Below are 20,513 nucleotides of genomic sequence, written 5' to 3'. Positions count from 1 at the left end.
GCCGCCCGTTTGAGCGCTTCCTTCTTAAAAAAGAAAGAGGAAAGGAAATTTTAGGAAGCCACGCCATAGATGTACATGGTTATGTATCTACATACGTATCTGTAGGTATAGGTGAGTGCTATATACATATGCTATATATGTATATATAAAAGAGAACTGAGTAACATACATGGGATTCCAACCGCTGCTGGGCTTGGATCCCATTCCAACCAAATCCGATGGAATGAAGATGGGAAACAAGGATTAAAGGGGAAGACAAAGGAAAATAATACAAAGGAAAATCTCTCCCCTCCGAGTGGCAGATAGAAAACATCAGGACAGCCTCACACCGTTTGAATATTGGTTTCTTTTCTGATTTTAAAGCTCTCACCAACCACGGGAAAGGAAAAGGAAACGATCCCGGGGACGACGTGGAGCGGCGGAGCGCAGCCTGTGCCCGAAGGAGCCCCATTGGCAGCGCCGTGCCGCGGCGATGAGCAAACGTCCCACGTCCCCAGCGGGTCCCTGCAGCACGCTGGGTTGGTGGCCCTGCAGGCAGCCCCTGTCCCAGAGCTCCGCTCGGTGCCTTTTTCCCATCCCCGGTGCCGTTGATCGCGTCGGTTCCCCTTTGTGGGTGCCCAGGTGGGTCGTGCCGGGCGAGCGCTCGAGCGTAGAAACCCCAACGCACCATGAAACGAACAGAAAGGCCAAAAAAAAAAAAACCAACCCAAAACAACAACAAAAAAAAAGGAAAAATAAAAAGAAAACCATCGAAGTTTCCCAGCACTGTGAGGGTCCTTCTGGCCTTGGGCATCGCTGGTGTTCCGCTTGCAGTCTGGAGCCCGAGGTGAGCCCAGCGCTCCCGCTGAGATGCGGCAATCTTCCCTATAGCAGCAGCTTCAGCAGCATGATGGGCACAGCTGGAAGGATGCGGGCCGCCCGGTGCCGGCTGCCGGCTGCCTTCTGGTCCACAAAGGTCTTCTGGTCTGGCATCGTGTCCGTGGTGAGCTGGGTCTGGGATGGGGGACAGCGGGGATCAGCAGCGCGCTCAGAATATTGGGGGGAAGCATTCAGTTTTGGGATACATCACTTTTTTTTTTACTTTTTTTTTTGGCTCATTAAGCAATGAAAACAAGTCCATGGGTCCCCATCCATCTGCTGGTGACAGGTCCCCACCCAACCGAAGCTCCCAGCACCAGACCTCCTTCCCAACCTTCCCCCTGCCCCAAATTACCTCTGAGTAGCACAGGCTCTGCTCTTTGGACTTGTTAAGCTTCTGTCCGTGCTCCTGGAGGAGAGAAAGGAGATTCAGGGCACGCTCGTGCACACAGGGCTGCACCCCAGGTGGCTCGGGATCTTTGCTACACACTTCATTGCTTTCTTTTTTTGCAACCAAAAGTTGCAAGCATGCATTCAGCCCCAGGCCCACGCCCTGCTGCAAATCCTCCCATGTAGAAGGCAATGTCCCCATCCTGCTCCCACCCCAGAGCAAAGCAGCAAGGCAGCAAAATGCAAGAAAACGCACCTATTCCAGCTTGCCCAAAATAACATGGAGCATAATTGGTTTTCATCCTGACCAAGCCAAGGGCGTAAGTGGGGCTCAGAGCAGGTCCTGAGCACGGAGTGGAGCACAGATCCTCCTGTTCTTGCACCTCAGCCCCCAGTGCTCCCAGTTTCCTTCCCCCAGCACCCAGGGGGCAGGGAAATGGAGCCGCCGATCGTCTCACAGAGCCATTAAGCATAAAACTGCAGAGCTGATAACTCAAGCACGACGGATCTAACCGGAGGCTGCCCACGGGTGACGCTGTGTGGGTGAAGGCGATGCTGACCGTGTGCACAGCATTCACCAGGCACAGCAGTGGCTCTGCTGCAGAGCCCCTCGGAGAAGGACTGTGGTGGCCACGCACGTGGGGTACCAACAGCCCATCCAGACCGCATCCGGTGCTGAGCTGAGCTGGTGGGCTCGGTGATGATGGGTTGACAGTTGACTTGATGACTAGAGGTCTTTTCTAACCTGAACGATTCTGTGATCCTCTGGGCATGGCGGTGATGGGTTGATGGTTGGACTTGCTGATCCCAGCAGTTTTTTCCGGCCTTAATGATTCTACAATTCCCTGCATCAGCGCAACCGGTCAGCTGCAGAGTTCCTACCTGAATGGAGGTGCAGGTGGTGATGATGCTCGTGTCATACATGGTGTTGCTGTCGTTGATGTCATCAGGCAAGGCAGGGCTTTTCTCCATCTTGGGAGGCACTGTGATGGGAGGTGAGGGGTTCTTGGGGGAAAGGTTGACGTCAGTGCCGTTGCCAAAGGCTTGGATGGCGTTTCCTGAGGGCAGGAGAAGGTGTTGACATGTGGACTTAGGAATGGGATGGGATGGGATGGAGTGGGATGGGGTGGAATGGGATGGGATGGGGATGGAGATGGGATGGGGATGGGGATGGAGATGAGATAGGATGGGGTGGGATGGGGTGGGATGGGATGGGATGGGGTGGGAGGGGGATGGGGATGGGATAAGACAGGAGGGGGTAGGGTGGGGTGGGATGGATGGGGGAGAGCCTTACGGAGACAGGGGTTCTCAGTGAAGTCCCTCAGGAACTTCTCACACTCTTCCTCCAGGTTACCACTGCCCTTGCAGGAGCACCAGGGCGAGATGGTGATGCTGGTGGTGCTGGCGTCCACGTAGTTGGGCGTCATATCAAAACCTGCACCGGATGAGGAAGAGGAAATAAGATGAAGGCTCAGGGAGGGGTTGTGGCTGGAGGGAGCTCTCTCCCACCCGTCACAGCACTCACCAATGAGCCCTGTGTAGGAGCCCAGGCACGCCTGGTAGTTGTCCCCAGGGCAGCTGGTCAGTGACTGGAAGGAGGCCTGGCAGTTGGCGTGGAAATCAGCCAGTCGGGACCTGGGGGCAGAGTGCAGAGAGAGGAAACAGGATTTCACGCTTCTGCAATGAGGGAGCAAAATCTTAAGAGTGAAAAATAAAAATAAACGGGATAGAAGAGAGATAGAGGAGAGCTGGAGGCTCAGCAGTTGCACGAAGCCTTGAGCACGGGACACTCATCTCCATCCGTTGCTGCTTCCCATTCCCCTCCCCTCACCACGCTGCCAACATCCCATCAACGTCGCCGTCTCATCATGCTGCTCCCAGCATCATTACATGACTGTAAAATCTGACTACTTGTTTTCATCTCCCATTAAAACGTGAAAGCTTAGAGTGCAATTAAAGGTTGAGAGACATATTTTTTTTCCCCCTTTTGGGACTGAGACAGGGGAAAAAACAAAGCAGAAAACCCAGGAGTGGGATGGGCCCCCGTGCCTACTGCCCTATGTGCCTACTGCCCTCCTCCACTTGTGGAAGTGCAGACATCAGGGAGGATGGAAACGTGGTTCTATCTGGGTGTATCGGTCCCCCAGCATTGCTGACAGAACCAAATCCACACCAGAAGAAATGAAATAAAATCCCGCAGTGCGCGTTCAGCCTCAGCACAACGCTTGGGATGGATGAACGGCGTGAGGGCCGAAGAGGAGGGGAAGGATGGAGGAGAGGATGGACGGACGGTGTGGGCAGACAGATGGACGCAGAGCTTTCCCCACAGATTCGGACCCCAAATGAATGGACGTGAAGCTGAGCTGTGGCCCACGTTGGATCTCAATCACAAGGGGGAACTGCTGATTTGCTGGCACCGGAGATGAGACCTCGCGTTTCACAAGAGAAAATCTCCTCCGTTCCTTTCCTCGCACGTCATATAGAAAGAAGGAGGCATACATTATTTCCTTCCTTCCTTTCCCTTCCTTCTTAATTAAATGTCATCTTTGTCCAAGCAGTGATTGAATCATCCCGCGCTACCTGCCTGGAGCCATAAGAACTGATGGAAGCGAAGGCTGGAAATTGTGTTGTTTTTTAAATAGGAATGATTTGTTTTCGGGAGGTTTTTGATCAAATTAAATGGAGGAACAAATGAAGCGGTGATTGAACGAGGCAGAAGGGCTCTGCAGAAACACCTTGCGTTTATCCAACGCTTCTCAGCACCGTGGGTCTCAAGTGCACTAAGGGGAAGGAGGGGGCAGATTCAGCCCCATTGCCTCATGGCACACGGGGAGTGCTGACAAATAGCAGCAACGCACCTGTAGTGGAAATGCTGGGTCGTGGCTTGAAGCAGTGATGGAGCACCTGGTGGGAAGGCAGGGCCAACCCAGGGGAGCTCAGCTGCATGCAATGCAATGCACTGAGTGACCCGAAGGGCTGGAGCCAGGATTCACCCCTTCCCTGCCCTCATTTGAGCAAATCCTCGCTTGCTGTAGCCTGGGACCTCACTGTTCTGCTATCATTGCTGTGCTTTCTATCGTGCTACTGCACCTCTGAGCCTTGCAGGTGGGGATGTCTGCTCACCTGCATAGGAAAGGCTGGGGTCTTGCTCCCATTTTCAACATGGAGAAGAAGGGAAAGCCCACATGGGCTTTGCACTGCAGCAAATCTCTATCCCTACTCCCTACCATAGGATTTTGGCCTCCCCCTCTGCTCTGCAGGAGATAAGATTTTCCAACATCACTCCTCTCCCCAAATCAGAGGCGAAGGCACGTCAGTTCTCTTAAAGAACTGTGGCAAGTTCATCACGGAGTGCCACAAAAATTTGTCATGCTGATCCCTGGGGCCATGCTCCTGGCTTGTAGCATCCTCTAAGGCAAATGTTATTCTTTTCATAATACATGACAAGCCAGCTGGTAATCTTTCCAGAATATCCAAGCCAGATGTCACTCTTTCCGTTGTATACAATGAGTTTGGAGTCGGTGGATGAGGCTCTAACTGCCAGGAATAAACCTTGCTGGAAGCAGCCCATGGCTTCTCAGATTTCTGCTTTTAAGTGCCCAGGCGAAAGGGAGATGGAGCCGAAGCCAAGTGCATCTGAGCAGAAACAGAGGCATTTGTGCCAAGTGCTGCCTTGTTACGCGGGGTGGCAGGTGGGCTCTGCCAGCCCCTGCCTCGAAGCGCTGGGGGTCAGCACAGGAGGCAGCGAGCGCAGCCACGAGGGCACGAAGGAGAGGAGAAGGGAGAAGCAAAAACCGTAGTTTTCTACAGTTGTGCATCCTCAAGCCAGCCTGAGCACTGATTTCATAGTTTGGGCTTCCCAAGCTGTTTCCCTTTGATGCAGCTGCAAAACGTTTGATCGCTGGGGTAGGAGGACGTGGGTGATGCCAAGGGTTTGCTGCTACTTTTCCCTGCCCAACTCCAGCTGACCCTCATACATCCCCCCCAAAAATACAAACCCCTCCAAGCCAACCCTTCATTTTTTCATCTTCAGATTCTTTCCAGCCCTTCTGCAAGACCCCTGCATCCATCCTGGAGCATCAGGTCATGGCCAGGACTCGTGGTGCCTCATCCCCTCGTTGTGCCCCGCTGCAGGGATCCCATCCGTCCCACTGCTCTCTGCCTGCGTTGCTGTGTGCAGGAATCCAGCACGACACCTCCCTCTGATATTCAAAGATACCTGCACAGCGGAGGGCTTTGATGGTTGGTTTTCTTTCTGCTTGTTGGCACATCGCAATTTCTAAGCAGAAAATTCCCCGCAACAGATGCAAGGTGCCTAATTGGGTGCTAATTGTTCCCATCACCGCATGCCTGTACGAAACCCGAGCCCTGCGCTGGTGATAACTCACTATCCATCAAAGCAAACGGTATCAGGCTCTTGAATATTTCATGCAGAAAATGTCCGAGATTACTCAAGATGTGTTTTTCACAGGCAATTTACAGGGACCAAGGAAAAATGGCTTTAATAGACACCCGCACGGAGATGTGCAGCAGGAACAATGTCTCACAGATGCTCGCAAGGCTACAAGATGCAAAGCCCAGCAGAACACGAAAAAAGCCCAGTTCCCCTCCACCCACCCTGCTCACTTCTCCAACAGGAGAACCCCAAACTACAGAGCAGGAAAAGCTGAGCTGACAAGAGAAAAAGAGAATTGAGGATGGATGGAGAGACACAGGGCTGAGCTGGGAGCCGCTAAGCAAGAAGTTTGTTCATCCAGATGTATTTTTGGGACGCTGCGTTTTGATTCATCACAGATAAGAGCAGTTCAATGATTATTTTTTTTTTTATCCCCTTGCCTATGCTCAAACCCTATCATTACCCGGCAAGAGAAGGGAAGAATTAAACACACGCATCATTTGATTTTAATTGAAGGACTGTTCTATTTCATTGAACTGCTAACTAAGCCGAACAGGAGATTGTGTTTACATAAGCAAACCCTGAGTCAGTATAGACTTGCTGTCACATTAAGTCAATACTTATGAAGGCTCTCTATTTAATTATTCAGTGTGAATTGACTTATTTTGTTAAGAGTGTGCTTAGCCTTGAGCGAGGCGGCCACCAAGCCTGGATTGCTGCTGGCTGCCTCCACACACGGGTGCCCACAGGGTGCACCTCATCCTCATCCCTGCTCTCCATCCTCCCTGTTCCTTCCTTTGGTGAGAAGCCAAAGCCACCAATCCTCGCACACTTGATATTTAAGATGAATTTGGAGATTTTCCCCGTATTGCAGCTCGCCACTGGGACCCCACTGACCATGCCATGCCCTACACAAGATCCCATTTGGACCCCATTGACCATTCCGTGTCCTGCTCAAGACCCTTTTGGGACCCCACTGGTGTTGACCGTTCCTTGCCCCACTCGAGACCCCACTGAGACCCCCTGACCACATCATATCCTACACAAGACCCTATTGGGGTCCTGTTGTCCATGCCCTTGGGGCCCCATTGGCCACACCGTCTCCCACTTGGGACCTTATTGACCACACTGTGTCCCACTCAAGACCCTACTGACCCCTCATATCCCACACAAGACCCCATTGGGACCCCCTTGACCATTCCACATCCTGCTCAAGACCCTGATGGGACCCCAGTGATGTTATGTCCCACTCAAGACCCCATTGACTGTGTCGTATCCTACACAAGACCCCATTGAGGTCCCACTGTCCATGCCCTTGGGATCTCATTGACCACACCGTGTCCCACTCAAGACCCTACTGACCCCTCATATCCCACACAAGACACCATTGGGACCCCCTTGACCATTCCACATCTTGCTCAAGACCCTGTTGGGACCCCTCAGCACTGCTCCCCTGTGTCACTCCCAGAATGGCTGATAAATTCTCCCCCTCCTCCCCAGACGGATGCAGACAGCTGAGCCACGCTCCTGAGCTGCTCATTACACGCTAATGAGAAAGTTGAGCTGCTGCTCTGCTGTTTATCAAGGAAACATCCATTATGGATGGCACTTTGTGCTAAACAAAGGGCGCGAAGGTTTGAAGGAACGCGTGCTGTTCCCGTTGGATCAATATGGAGCCAAACCTCCCCGAGAAAGAAATGCTTCCCCTCCCCGGGGCTTTGCACAGCTTCCAAAACACAGCCAAAACGGGATCATTTCCAGCCCAGCTCTGCAAAAACAAACCCCACTGCCTCTCCTAGGGGCACTGCTGCCTCCATCCCTCATCCCCAGCCACAAGAACTGCTGGAAAGCACTGAAAAATGGAGAAAACTGAGGCAACTGAACACCACCACTCTGCCTTTGGATGCAGAGGAGCTACAGTGGAGGCAGGGAAATTCTTCAACACCAGCATCAGTGAAGCATATAAGACCAGATTATTTGTGTTCCCGACTTGCTGATGCAAGATGAAAAATACAGCAAACTGCAGCTGCTGAAATCAGCTCTTTTCTCCCCTCTCCTTCCCTTTCCCCTTAGCTGAGGTTAGTGTTTTGCAAAAGGTTTTTATATTCTGGGAGCTAAAACCTGTCCGTTGCAATCAGACACAAAGCTCGGGGAGTTTGTCAGGCTCCTCCGCCGTGCTGGGAAAAGCTTCTTGGCACAAAGAGCTGTGCAAATTGCAGCGAGCTGGGCTTGATTGCACCCTGGGAGCTGAGCTTGGGGACCGGGCATCCCGTGGGGAGGGGTTGGTGGCCCCAGGGCTGCCCCTGTAACAGAGCATCCCCCGCGCAGAGTGCTGTACAGAGAGGGCTCCAGGCTGAAATAGCAGCAGGGCACGCTGTGTCCCCATCCCGAACACCACCAGTGGCGAAACCCTCTGTCATCTGTGAGGCAACGTCAATCGGGAAACAAATCCTTTCCTTTTTACTCCTGCAGAGAGTTCAGCTCAGGTGGTTTGGCCCGGATAGGTCACAGCTTTAAAGTGCTCTCACAGCTGCAAACACATTGAGGTCATGCGAGCTGCTGGAGCGCGTCAGCATCCCTCAGGGGAGAGCATCAGCATCCCTGGCTGCCCCGAAGGCTCTTAACCCCTCCTGCACCCCAGTGCTCCATGCAAGCTACTTACAGCCAGGAGCAAAGCAACCCACACTCCTCAGCCCCCCCCCGCAGGGTTAGCAGGGATGGGGTGGGACCTCAGTGCAAACCCAGGTCAGACTGCACACACACAGGGGTCCCATCACGGGGAGGAAAACGGCTCAGAGGAAAGCAAAGCTCTGCACACCAAACCCCAGAAATAAATGCTGGGTTTATCCACCAGCCGGGCACTGCCAAAAAAATGCATTCCCCTACGGAGCAAAACAGCCCCAGAGCTGCTGACGCGGGTTATTCACCTCCGCGGCACCGAACTCCTGAGCAAGCGTCTCCCGCTGATGGAGAGGTGCTGCCGTTAATTTGGCTGCGGCTCACACAGCCCTGCTATCTTTTATTCACACCCATTGGCGCATTGTATTACTTTTTGATAGAAAGCCACATTCCCACGCTTTGAACGCAGCCAGAGGAAGACGCGGAGCGCTCTTATTTATTTTGCCACCGGGCTGCGGGAACCTCCATCACCCTGATGGCACCGAGACCCTCCTTCTCGCAGGAAACTTCTTGGCTGATCCGGGGCTTGGAGGGCGGCAGGAGGATTTTTGCTGTATGAATTATGAGTTTTATAATAGAGAAGAAGCCTCACCTGCCCCCGACTTCGCTCTACCGCACGGAAAACGGCGCGTATGGCAGCAGTGAGGTTCTGCTGGGGTGCAGACAGCACAGCGATGGGATTCGGTTGGTGTGGGCACTGAAGCTCTGTGCCTTTGGCACTCATTTCAAGGCAATGTCAATTAGCCGGCCTCATAGCTTGGGGAGATGGAGCAAAGCACCCTCCGACCCCTGGGCTCACCTACAAGGACTGTTCCCCTCTGCTTTCTTCCTATCTTAAAGCCCAAAGGCATCTCTGGCTCACAGGCTTTGCTGCCTCCTCCTACTCCATGCATTTTGGAGATGTTACTGTACTACTAATCACAAAAAAAATAAGTGTGGCATCGATGAGGAAGCACCCATCTTCAAAAAGAGTTAAATTCACAACATCCTGCTGTCTTTTACATCATGGAAGAGTCAAGCATATGGAAGTCGTAGACAAAACACACTGAATAAAGCTCAGATTGCAAAAGCCCCACGGACTTCCCTAGAGCAAAGGCTCCCTTACCAGAGAAACTCTGGCCTTTCAAGTGCACGCAGAGTGAAAACAAGAGCAAGCAGCACTGCATGTGGAGCAAAAACAAGAATGGGAGGCATTTCACCTGGAGTGTAATAAGGGGGAGGAGCAACCAAATATTGGGCTGGTGAAAGAAGGGTGAATTACAACAAAGCCTTCTTCTCCACGCGCTCCAGGCCACCTCCCAGCCCAACACCTCTTCACCAGCAACCACAGCCACGACCCTCCCTCATCGTGCACCAAACCGGCGCTCAGGAGGAGACCCAGGAGGATGCAAAGAGCCACGCAAGGAAAACGCCTCCAACCCAACCGCAGCCCCGTCCCACGGCCCCGTTACCGGCACAGGTGGTCGGCGCGGCACACGTTGCGCAGATCCAAGCAGTTGGGTTTCTCCTTGTCCTCGTAGGAGCAGGAAGGGACGATGGTTTGCCGCCGACGCTCGGCGCACGCCTGGTCCTTGCAGGAGCAGAAGAGGAGGCGGTAGGTGAACTCGCTGGGCACGCGGTCGAAGAACTGGCGCAGGGCTTTGTGGCATTTCCGCCGGGTGCAGTGCTCGGTGGGCGAGATCTCCCTGCTGCAGGTGGAGATGTATCCCGAGCGCAGGCGCTTGCAGTTGTCGTTCAGGTTGCACGCTTTGGCCGCGTCGAGGCAGTGGTTGCTTTTGGAATTGGTGGCGGGGTCCATTCCTGCCAAGAGGGGAGAAGAGGTGAGAAGGGGGCGACGGCAGTGTGGGGTTCGGAGGTGGGGAGGGTTTGGATGCTGCAGATCCGCTCAGTTTTCACCCAGTTGGAGCTCTTCCTCCAACGTGGGAAGGGTCGTCCTCTAGCACAAAAAGGGTTCATCCGCACCCAATGCACAAAGGGATGCAGTCAGGCAGCCCTCAGTTCGTAGCTCACACAGTGACTTTGCAGCAGTTGTTTTGGGTTTTTTTTCTCTAGTTAATTATTCCAAGAATAATTATTAATTATCCAGGCTGCTCTAAAGCAGAACCATTTGCTGAGCTGCACAGGGGCCAAGCAATCCCCACCAGGACCCCCAAATCCAGGTCACCCCACGAGCCCCGGGGGGGAAGGATGAGGTCAGAGCTGCCACCAGCACTAAGCTGCATCCCACACCATTGGGAATCCCAACCGTCAGCAAACACGGAGGAGAGGAGGGCAGGAGAGGAGCTGAACCACCGAGCAGGAACAAGAGCTGGTTTTTTCTTTATTTTTGTCAAAATGATGAATTGCCCTTGGCAGGCCAGGTGCTATTTTAAAGTCACCTGACTGCACCAGCAATTTCTCCCCTAATTTCCTCTCCTTGCGCAGCCCAGCCAATTCTGTGGACTCTTCCATTGTCTCCTGCTTCCCGCTGGCAAAGACAAATGACAGCACGGAGGAGAGTTCCCTACCAGGCGTATTTGTAGGGCCCTGCTAATTAGCAAACAGCAATCGGGTGCAATGGAGAGTGCTGCTCCCCTCCTTGCTTTGCTTCCCATGGAGCGATGCCCACAGCCCTGGAAGCATTTTGGGACAGCACAGGACCAGATCGGTCTCCGTTCCAGAGGTCTTAATAAACTCGGTGTGAGCATCCCAACCAGTGTGGGCATCCCAACTTGATGCGGGCATCTCAACACGGATGATCACAAGCACCTGCCTGCATTAACAGATCCCAATTAAAAGTCAAAGCACGACACCCTTCCCTTCGTTTTGCCCCATGCAAACTCCCAGTTCCTGCACCCCATAGGTAAACCCGTATGCACCCCCACCAGCATCCCTGAGCTGCTCTCAGGATGCCACCAAGTGTCACCTGTGTGATGAATGCCCCACATGGGAGCAGGGCGAGGAGCTCAACACGACATGCGTAAAGTGAGTCCTTATGATATATGATTTATAAGCAGATCTGCCTTGAAAAATAGTGCGAGAAGCAGGAAGGTTGTCTGAGCTAAGAGAGACGTTTTAGTCGGAGAGGAGAGGAATAAAGCTGTGAGAAGGGGAGGAAGGAGCAAAGATGAGACACAGAGGGCTTTGCAGGCCCAGAGCGGGGTTGGGGCCGGAATTTGACTGCAGGAGCCCGCCAACCCTGCCGTGCAATGGGTTCCCTCCAACTGAGGATGGAGGAAGCTCATGATGCTGATGCCAGCACAACAGAAAGGGGAAAAGGATTTGAAGAGGATGGGGGAAGCGTGGCCCTCCTTTCTGCTTCAGGTCAGCTCCTGCTCAGCTCTGGGATTCACGGAGCACCCGTGGGCTCTGTGCAAAGCGCCGATTTACTGCCTAATCCTCCCGAGCAGCTGCTGCCCTGCCCCGGATCTGCAGGGACCTGGCTGCATGCTAATGGAGCGGCTGCTCTGGAGCGCAGCGATTCTGGGGAGCTCATTAATAAAGCACAAGCATGAAAATTTCATGAGGCAGAAAGGGAAGAAGGGCCGCGGAGCGCTGGGGGACGCGGTGCCACCGGCCGACCCCTGGGCATAGAATGGAGATGGGGGAAGGAGGAAGAGGGGTGAGGAAGGCAGCGCTGCTCCGTGATGCCCATTGCTTTTGTGGGACGACCCCAAAGCTTCCAAGCAAAGTTCTGATCCCGAATGGCAGCTGCGTGAAGCAGAGCCGTGCAAACCCTGGCGCCGATCCGCGCTCCCCGCGCAGCCCTGGGCAATGCACTTGATCCTGCTGCTCCAATTCCCCCTTCATGCCAGCAACCAGAGCTGAGGTTTTTCCCTCCTTCCCCGCTCCTGCTTTGCATGCAGGGCTGCCGCTTCTGCAGGGCGCTCTGCGAGCATCCTCACCTGCTGCTCTGCCTCGCGGGACCCCCAGCCTCCCGCTCCCCCCCTTATGCCCACACAGAGCATCGCTCCCTGCTTCCCCAGCCCCTTCCTTCCAGCAGGGTAATGTAATCCCCCGCTATCCCCATAGGCAATTAGCAGCGTGCGGCTCAGCCTTGTTATCCAGAAACAACAAGAGCAGCTCATTTGCTTCGAGCACACGGGCTGCAGGTCGGGGCTCCTGGCTGCCCTCACCCCCAGCCTTGCTTAAATCCTGCATGGGAGGGGGATGGAGAAGGGCTGGGATGGGAGCAGCAAGCCCACCCCCACGGCCATGGTGGAACATCCCATTCCCCTTCCCCAAAAGGCACAGAGGTTTTCCTTCTGCCCTCGCTTTGCTTTTATGAATAAATCAGCCCGTGAGCATTTAATCCCCCGCTCCAGACGCTCCGCTTCTCATACTTTCCAGCAGCTAAAATATTTCCTTGATGGTAATGTAATCCAAAAAGGCGTGCGGGAGATGGGAGGAAGTGGCATCGCCTCCTGATCCAGTGCTGAGCACCCAAACCCTTCAGGCGATGGCAAAAAGGGTCCTCCAAGGCGTGGAGGGGTGCCAGGGATCATGCAGGGTCCTCAAAGCCCCCACCTGGCTCTGAAGAAAAGGGTTCAGAGGAGAAGGAGAAGCCACGGAGCTGCTGACCTAAATTTGAAAGAGGGTTGTCATGGAAATAGATGGCAAAAAGGAAATTCCTAATGGACCCGTGTGGGGTTTGGGCTCCCAAGAGCTCCGAGAGGCTCTGAGCAGCATCTCTGGGGCTGAGACAGCAAGCATCGCCCCTCAGCACCAGCTCTGCCAGCAGAGAGATGCCCAAAGCGTGAGGGAGATGCAAATGGGGGAGTGGGGAGGGCTGGAGATGCCGTGGACCCAACCACGGCTTCTGGTCTCATTGCCACGGAGCTCAGCTGCAAGATGCATTCATGGGTGAGGGAGGATAAAGCAGGGGCTGGATGGATTACCTGAGAAAATTGAAGCGAGTCTGAATATATCAGAGAGACGAGAGGTGATCGGCTCGTAGGGGGAAGCTTCGTAAAACTCTTCTCCTGGAGTGGGGCGGGGAGGAAGAGAAAAGGGAGAGAAAGCAAATGAAAGACCCCAAAAAGCAAACGAAAGACCCCAAAAAGCAAACGAAAGAGAAGGAGCTCAGCCACTCCGAGCATCTCCCTCCTGCGAGGAAGGGCAGAGCAAATAAAGGGGCCTGGGGGCTCTGCAGGGGTGGGGGGCCCTTGTGGGGCTGCTCAGGTCAGCTTGGTGCCAGCAGCTGCCTGGTGTCTGGGTTTGGGTTTGGCAGAGGCTCAGTGCATCCCTTCTGTTCAGAGCGGAAGGTCGGCGCTCCTGCTGCAGGATGGAGGTTTGGGGCCTGCACTCGGTGCTGGATGAGTAATTCTTTTCCATTTTTTTTTTTTGTATGGGGAAAAAAAAATATTAAAAACAAAAAAAAAAAAGCATAAAAAAAGCATTTCCTTACTCAAAGCAAAGCACTGCCGTGAAATGCTTTCCACCCTGCTCTTGGTGCAGCCCCACATGAGGATGTCAGGAGAGCCGCCCGCAGCTCCAGCCAGAGGAAACGCTCTCCTCCGACCCCATCGGCCACAAGGTTTAAAGAATAATCACATACACAAATATGCCTACCAAAAAGAAATCGATGGCCAGGCTGGGAAAGCCCGGCCTGAGGTTGACCTGCAGCCCAGAGCATTGATTTCCATGGGGCCTTTGGGCAGAGTCCTGCCCCCTGTGGTGACGCTGGGCGCTGCTATGGGGCAGGGGACGATTCTGCTGTCACTGCTGGTGGGGAAGCAGTGCGCTCTGAGCTCCGTTCTGCTGGGTTTCCCAACGCCCCGATGACAAATTGCACCTTTATTAAAGTGCATTTAGGAAACGCTGTAACCTCTCGCTATATTGCTTTGCCGATGCAATAAATAATTAAATACCAGCTGAACCCTGCTGCTCGCTAGGAAAATTAGCCAGCATTAGAAGGGCAGTGGACTTTTCTTGAGCTCACCGAGATGCAATTAACCTCCAGGAGTGGAAGCAGCACTCCTTAATGGCAGCGGCTGCCCGAGGGCTGGGATGCAGCACGCTTCTGAGAGGCACGAGGTTGGGCTCTGCCTGGGGCTCCATGCAGTTTTACACCCCCTGCTCCGCGCACGCAGCCCCCACCTCTCCTCCAGAAACGGGACGTCTCCCATTTTCCCATCCCCATCGAGACCCCTCCGTTCCCTCTGACTCTCCTGAAGGAAGGCTGCTAACGAGGAGCAGGGAGAAATTAGCAGCAATTCTTGCTCTGGGCCATTTTTGGGGTTGCCCAGCTCGGAGGGATGCTCTGCCCTCAACCAGGACGGGCTGCTCCTGTGCCAAAGTGCGTTCTGCCCCCCAAAATCGGAAGGAAGTGGCTCAGAACCACCCAGCACCCGACGGCAGGGCAAAGCACGGCGATCACAGAGGGGTGAGGGCTGAGCCCCACTGCCTCCAGGCAGCAGATAACGCTGCCTTCTGTGAACAAACCAGCGCTGCTCTGGCAAAATCCAATTTCAATTACCTGCGCTGCTCCGGTCTCTGATTTATGCCTCCAATGGGCTGCAATCAGGACTGCCTCCGAAGGCTGCAATATCCCTCTGCTTCCACCCCTTCTGAGTGAGGTTAGAGGGGGATGGGGGCAACCATGGGGATCAAATCCTTCCCCCAGGGGGGCCCATGGACCCCGCAGTGCTGCGAGGACCTCAGTCTCAGCACTGGGCTCACTGAGAAGGGTGAGCAGCAGAGGAAGGGGAAATGATCTCAGGAAACCCTCACCTGCCCTTCACCTCTGCAGAACTCAGGGTGCTTTAAAATGGAAACGGCAGACACGGGGATTGCCCAAATCCATGGGAAAAAGCCCCATTTCCTCCATCATTTACAGCAAGAGAGATCTGGAGCAGCTGCCCTCATTCCAGGCAGCAGAGAAGGGCCCCCAACCTCTTGCAGGCTGGAATGAGGGAAAAGCATCCTCACATCCTCCCCCACCAGCATCCTCCGAGCGCTCTCCCCATGCAACCGCATGCAAATCCAACGTCCCATACCTTCGGCCAGCCCGAGGTGTATACTCCAGTAGATCTGAAGGCACTGAAGCTCCTTTTTCATGCCCCTCTTGCAATGGCAGTCGTACAGCGGGCTCTCCTGCAGCACCTCCAGGGCCGCCTGGCACTCCTTGTTGGCCAGCATGGTGTTGCGGTCTCGTCCCGCCAGGCACTGCCGCAGGGTTCGGTACCTGGAGCTGCAGCTGCCCTCGGATGCACACAGCTCACTGGCACGCACGCAGTCCACCGGCACCCGCCAGCCCTGCGGGTCCTGCCCGGGGGGGGACGGGGGGGCGGCCAGAGAGCGGAGGGTCTCATCTGAGCATGGGGAGATGAGGGGAGAGATGAGGGCAAAGAGAGGTGAGGGGGAGCTGGGAGGGGAGGGCTTCGTACCCGGTGCCCCTTCTCCAACCCCATCCATCGGCCTCCGTCCCGGTGCAGGAGGACGGGCTGATCCTTGTCCTCACACCTGAGGGATTTGGGAGCCTCTTTTGTGGGTGCTTCCCATCACACTCAGACTTTTGGAAACCATGCGCTGCTCCGGAAACGGAGCGCATCCCATCGCTTTCTCCCCAATTCTGAGCATCCTTCCATTTCTTCCCAACGCCGCTGTGTCCTCTGCAGACAGCAGCCTCAGGAGGGGGGGGGAGGATGGGAAGGGGGTCTGCAAAAGGGGTCTGCGAAACACGGCCATATGTGACGGATGGGCTGGAGGGAGCAGCGGGGCTCTGTGCAACCTCTGTGCCCCTACAGCAAGGCCATGCCATAGCCATGGGAGCGGGGTGAGCGCGTTGCACGAGGACGTGGGGCCTCTCTGCTCGTATCGAAAGCCAACGGCAGCGAAACGCAGCGTGCTCCCAGCCCCGGTGATGGGGAGGCAACGCGCCGTGCTTGACCTCTGCAGAGTCAAGGGAAGCAGCGAGTGGATCTGACCCCCCCCTCCCCCCTTTCGTGCTGCGTGCTGCTGTTTTTAGTTCGCAGCTCGGCGTTTGCAGCCCTGCCATGGGATTTTTAGGGCATCTGACTCACGGTTCTGAGCGCTCGGGTTTGGCAGGGCTGTGGCTTGGCGTGGTGCAAGCTGTGCCCCCAGCAAGGCCCCCCGCCTGCCGACGGGATGTGGCCGTGCTCCAGCCCCATCCTTGCGCGGCCACTGCCTCCATTGGCCACCCTCCCTGTGCCCTCCCCTCACTAAAAGCCATTCCCTGTGCTCCCAGCTGGATTTTGTTCTTTTGGTTTTGTTTTTTGCTTTCCAAATTATTCTCACTGTCTCGGCCCCAGGAAGGGCCACGATCTGCTCACAGAGGCACAAGGATGGGCTGCAATGGCATCGTGCGTCTCCAAAGCCACAACGGAGACAGGGAGGAGAATGCAGAGCTTCCACCATTCCTGAGCCCACCTGCAACCTCGGGATGGACGCAGTGGGACCTGGAGGGTCCCCATGGAGGGACGCCCCGCCTGGTGCCCCGCTGTGCCCTGCTTTGGGAACAGCCAACATCAGCCTCCAGCTCCAAGCCCCCGAGCTCGGCCGGGTACTGCGTGGGGACAGTGACACCTACAGGCATGTGACAAGGGCCACCTGTGTCCACTCGGCCACGCGGGTTGCTCCACGTCCCCAGCAGCCTGCCACAGAGCCAATGCAAGGCCATGGGGGGGGATAAGGGGCACTGAGGTCTACGTGGCTCTTGGAGCAAGGTGGGGGGTGGGCACGGGCAGCGCCGCCCTGTGAGAGCACATCTGCTGCCCGCCATCCGGCCGTGGAATGATGCCATCCTGCTGGGCTCCATCCGACGTCCCCGAGAGAAATCCCACGTTACATCCAATGCAGGGCGGTCACGATTATATTCCACAGGGGAGGTGGGCAGGATCTGCACACCGAAGGGGGAGAAGGTGGCATCCCAAATGCTCCCTGAGGCAGAAACGCAGCGAGGTGGGCAGACACACGAGCTCTTGGCCATGAGACGGGTGAGGTTGTGGCGCTCTGATCAACGCGGGGCCGGCACCGCATCCTCGCAGATGGGGAAACTGCAGCTTGACACTGAGCTGGGACACGCTGCTGCTGCTTCAGGACGTGCAGAGCCATCCCACAGCTCAGCTTCTCCGGTTGCACGTCCTTCCAGCTCCTGTGCAAACCCACAGCTCAGCTGCACGTTTTTCTGCTGATGCCACGAAGCCTCTTTGCACGCCCTTGGTGTGAAGCCTCTCCTCCGGCCGCGCTCCCACCTCTTTGCTCCTCATGCTGGGATGATGCGGGAAAGACGACAGCATTGCTCCGGTGCAAAAGGCGCTGGGGCATCACGGAGCATCCTCACAAGGGTCGGTGGCACCCTGGGCAGCGAGGTGCTGGGGTGGGCATCCAGAGGTTCCAGGCGAGGAGCTCAGCAGTAAATCCACCCACTGACCGCACGCTGCGCTCCCAAGGCCCCAGGGCACAACCCCAGCAGCTTCCAATCGCCATCCCCTTTTGGCAGCGCCTAAAACCCACTCATAAACCCACTGGATCAGAAGACACGGAGGCTTCTTTTTTATCCCCTTGCGCTTCACCTCCCGCCGCCTCACGGCACCACCGCCAAGCAGGGCAAAACCCCCGAACCTCCCCCGAGCTGCGAGGTCGGGATGGAGGAGCACGCACTCGCTAAACTCACATCAATAAAACATCAGCAGAGAATTTCAACCTAATCCCATCCGTCCCTGGGGTGCCGCTCGAGCACCACGCGGGGTTTGCAGGCGGATGCACGAGGCTCCAGCATTCAGCAAGCAGCGCGACCGCCCCGCTGTGCTCTGCAGCCTCTTTTCTCCCCTCTTTGCGATGCGCGTTTCCTTTTGGCGGCTGTGCCAGAGACCTCCGGGCGCAGGCAGCGTTAGGAGGTGAATGTTTATCCTCACAACTTGGCGATAAATAAAAGGCGCTGCTGAGGAGCACGCAGCCTCGCTCCTGTTATCGCCAACCAAAAGGGATTTTTTTTGCCTCTCCGGGAAGAAAAGAAGCTGACGCTGAGAGCTGGGCTCCCTCCTGCCCACCCCAAGGCATGGGGATGGAGGCAGAGGGTCCGGCTTTCAGATACCCCGACGCCTCAAGGATGCACCCAGTGCTCCCCATCCCGAAGGTGCCCATCCTTTGGAAGCTCCTCATCCGACATCTCCGACTGAGCCCAAGGAGCATCCAAACCGCCGCCCCCCAGCAGCCCCCCATCTCACCCCACCTCTCACTGTGTGGCTGGGAAGCCTCACGCTCCCCCCGCCCAACAGCCTTACAAGGGAAGGACGCCCCAGATCAGGGCTCTGATTTCTCCCACCCCACACAGCAGCACGGGACCCGCAGCCCCCCGGCAGCATGGCTCTCCTTCCCCGCCTCACAACGGGGACGGCGCATCCCCGCAGCCGCGCATCCCCGGCGATGCCGAGCACCGCACACCCAAGGGCTCCCCGCACACACGGGGGGCTCCGCCGGGAGCTCTGTGAGCCGAAATCCACCTCTCCCATCCCTTCACCCCGCCGGCGCTCCCGCGCTCCGTTACAGCAGGGCGATGGGATGGCGGTTGAGTGCTGGAGCGCAGCTGGAGCGCAGCGCGCAACCAAACCGCGTTCCTACAGATTTCAGGACAAAAACGCACTCTCCTGATTCCCTCTTCCTGATTTTCTCCCTTCTCACCCCTCGGCCTCTGACTTTTCTCCCTTCCCTCCTCTTTCTTTTCGCTGTGCCGTCCTCGGCTCCGCGTCGGGCTGCCCTACAGCCCCTCCTGGCACAGCCGGAGCTCCGAACAACGCGCACACGGACGAAAGCAGAGCGCACGGATTGCAGCAGCGGGGACGGCAATTCCCTGCGCTCTCACACATGCAATCGGCTCAACTTTCCCGAGCGACTCTGAACGCTGCGCTTGGAAGGCATTGCAAGGAACGGGGGGAACGAAGGCAAAGGGGGGAAAGCAGAACCCAAAACAACGCTGCGGGGAGAGGGGACGGGAGGCTGCCGCGCGCCGATGGCTGATCCCGCTGCTCGCTGGGGCACGGCCCTGCGAAGCCGGGCTTTATCCCCGCCTTAAGTTGGATGGAGATGGGGAAAATCGAGCTGCCCTCGGCTGAATTCCTGCTCCCGGTGCAGGCGCAGAGCGCGGAGGGGAGGAATCGCACCGCTGCCCTCCGTCCCCGGTGCCACTCACCTACAAAGAGGACGATGCAGAAGGCGTTGGCCAAAATCATGTTAGTACATCCACGAGTTCCTCCACGTGCGTTAAAAACAACCCACCCAACACCCCCCCCCCACCCACCCGCCCCCCCCGCGGGGGGGGGAAAGGGGGAGGAAAAAAAAAGGAAGAAAACGAAGACAATTCCCAACGCGATCCTCCAGGTAGATCCCAAATCCGGGTGAGGAGCGCTGCGGAGGAGCGCGGTGTGCGCTGAGCCCGTTGCGGGGCCGCTCAGCCCCGTCCCGCCGCCTCCCGCATCCCCATCGCCTCCCGCAGCCCCCGGCCCCGCTGCTCTCGCCGAGCGCCGGCGGCGGAGGAGAAGGGGCAGAGCCGGCGGTGCCGCCCGTCCCTCCCTCCCTCCCGCCCCGGCCCGGCCCTCCCCGCCGCTCTCCGCCCCTCCGCGGGGTTCGGGCGCAGCGCAGCGCGGGGGGAGCGCGGCCGCGGACGCCCTTCCGTCGCCCTTCTGTAGGGCTGGGGACGGGGCTGCGCCCAGAGCGCGGCTGGGGGACGCCCGGCTCTCCTTCCCCCATCCCTGCACCGCCGTGTCCCTCCAACCTTTCCTCCCTCCATCCCTCCATCCCCACTCCTTGTGATCCTCCATCCCCGTCCCTCCACCCCCCATCCCTCCATCCCTGTATCGCTCCATCCCTCAATCCCCGCGTCCCAGTGTTACTCTGGCCCCATATCTCCTCATGGATGTGACCCCCATCTCCCCCCGTTCCCCATCTCCCTCCCCAGCCCCCATCCCTGCACCAAGGGGGTGGGGATGGGGGGACCTGGTGGGTCATGGGGTCTGATGGGATCGGGGTGGGATGGGGATGGGGATGGGGATGGGGATGGGGATGGGGATGGGGATGGGGATGGGGTGGGATGGGAGTGAGGATAGGATGGGGATAAGAATCAGTATGGGGATGGGGACGGGAATGAGGGTGGAATGGGGATGGGATGGGATGGGGTGGGATGGGGTGGGATGGGATGGGATGGGGTGGAATGGGGATGGGATGGGATGGGATGGGATGGGATGGGGTTGAG

At 56.6% G+C, this 20,513-nt stretch overlaps 1 protein-coding gene across 2 annotated transcripts; it reads right to left on the bottom strand.

The window, feature by feature from the left end:
• Window positions 1–508: 508 nt before the first annotated feature.
• Window positions 509–19,526, bottom strand: GFRA2 (GDNF family receptor alpha 2). 2 transcript variants are annotated; one of them, XM_042835222.1, is made up of 9 exons: window positions 19,455–19,526; window positions 15,301–15,615; window positions 13,201–13,284; window positions 9,775–10,123; window positions 2,774–2,883; window positions 2,543–2,683; window positions 2,131–2,306; window positions 1,214–1,267; window positions 509–993 (listed from the first exon to the last, which is right to left on the bottom strand). In XM_042835222.1, the coding sequence occupies exons 1-9, from the start codon at window positions 19,492–19,494 to the stop codon at window positions 865–867; spliced, it is 1,398 nt and encodes a 465-aa protein (XP_042691156.1). In that variant the 5' UTR covers window positions 19,495–19,526; the 3' UTR covers window positions 509–864. The 2 variants fall into 2 exon arrangements, with proteins under 2 accessions (XP_042691156.1, XP_042691155.1); XM_042835221.1 differs by lacking the exon at window positions 19,455–19,526 and having other exon boundaries at window positions 15,301–15,816.
• Window positions 19,527–20,513: the final 987 nt, after the last annotated feature.

The sequence above is a fragment of the Centrocercus urophasianus genome, unplaced genomic scaffold (genome assembly GCF_019232065.1).
Source record: "Centrocercus urophasianus isolate 14NV4802_14NV808 unplaced genomic scaffold, USGS_Curo_1.0 seq_50, whole genome shotgun sequence".
In the NCBI taxonomy this organism is placed as follows: domain Eukaryota; kingdom Metazoa; phylum Chordata; class Aves; order Galliformes; family Phasianidae; genus Centrocercus; species Centrocercus urophasianus.
Note: the sequence above shows the minus strand (reverse complement) of the source record. Positions and strands in the feature narration are given on the sequence as shown.

Coding starts and splice junctions, on each gene's coding strand:
- GFRA2 (XM_042835221.1), bottom strand. CDS start 15,718: ATGGATGGGGTTGGAGAAGGGGCACCGGGTACGAAGCCCTCCCCTCCC. Junction 13,285..15,300: donor ACACCTCGGGCTGGCCGAAG/GTATGGGACGTT, acceptor GCCCCACTCCAG/GAGAAGAGTTTTACGAAGCT. Junction 2,884..9,774: donor CGCGCCGACCACCTGTGCCG/GTAACGGGGCCG, acceptor CTCTGCCCCCAG/GTCCCGACTGGCTGATTTCC.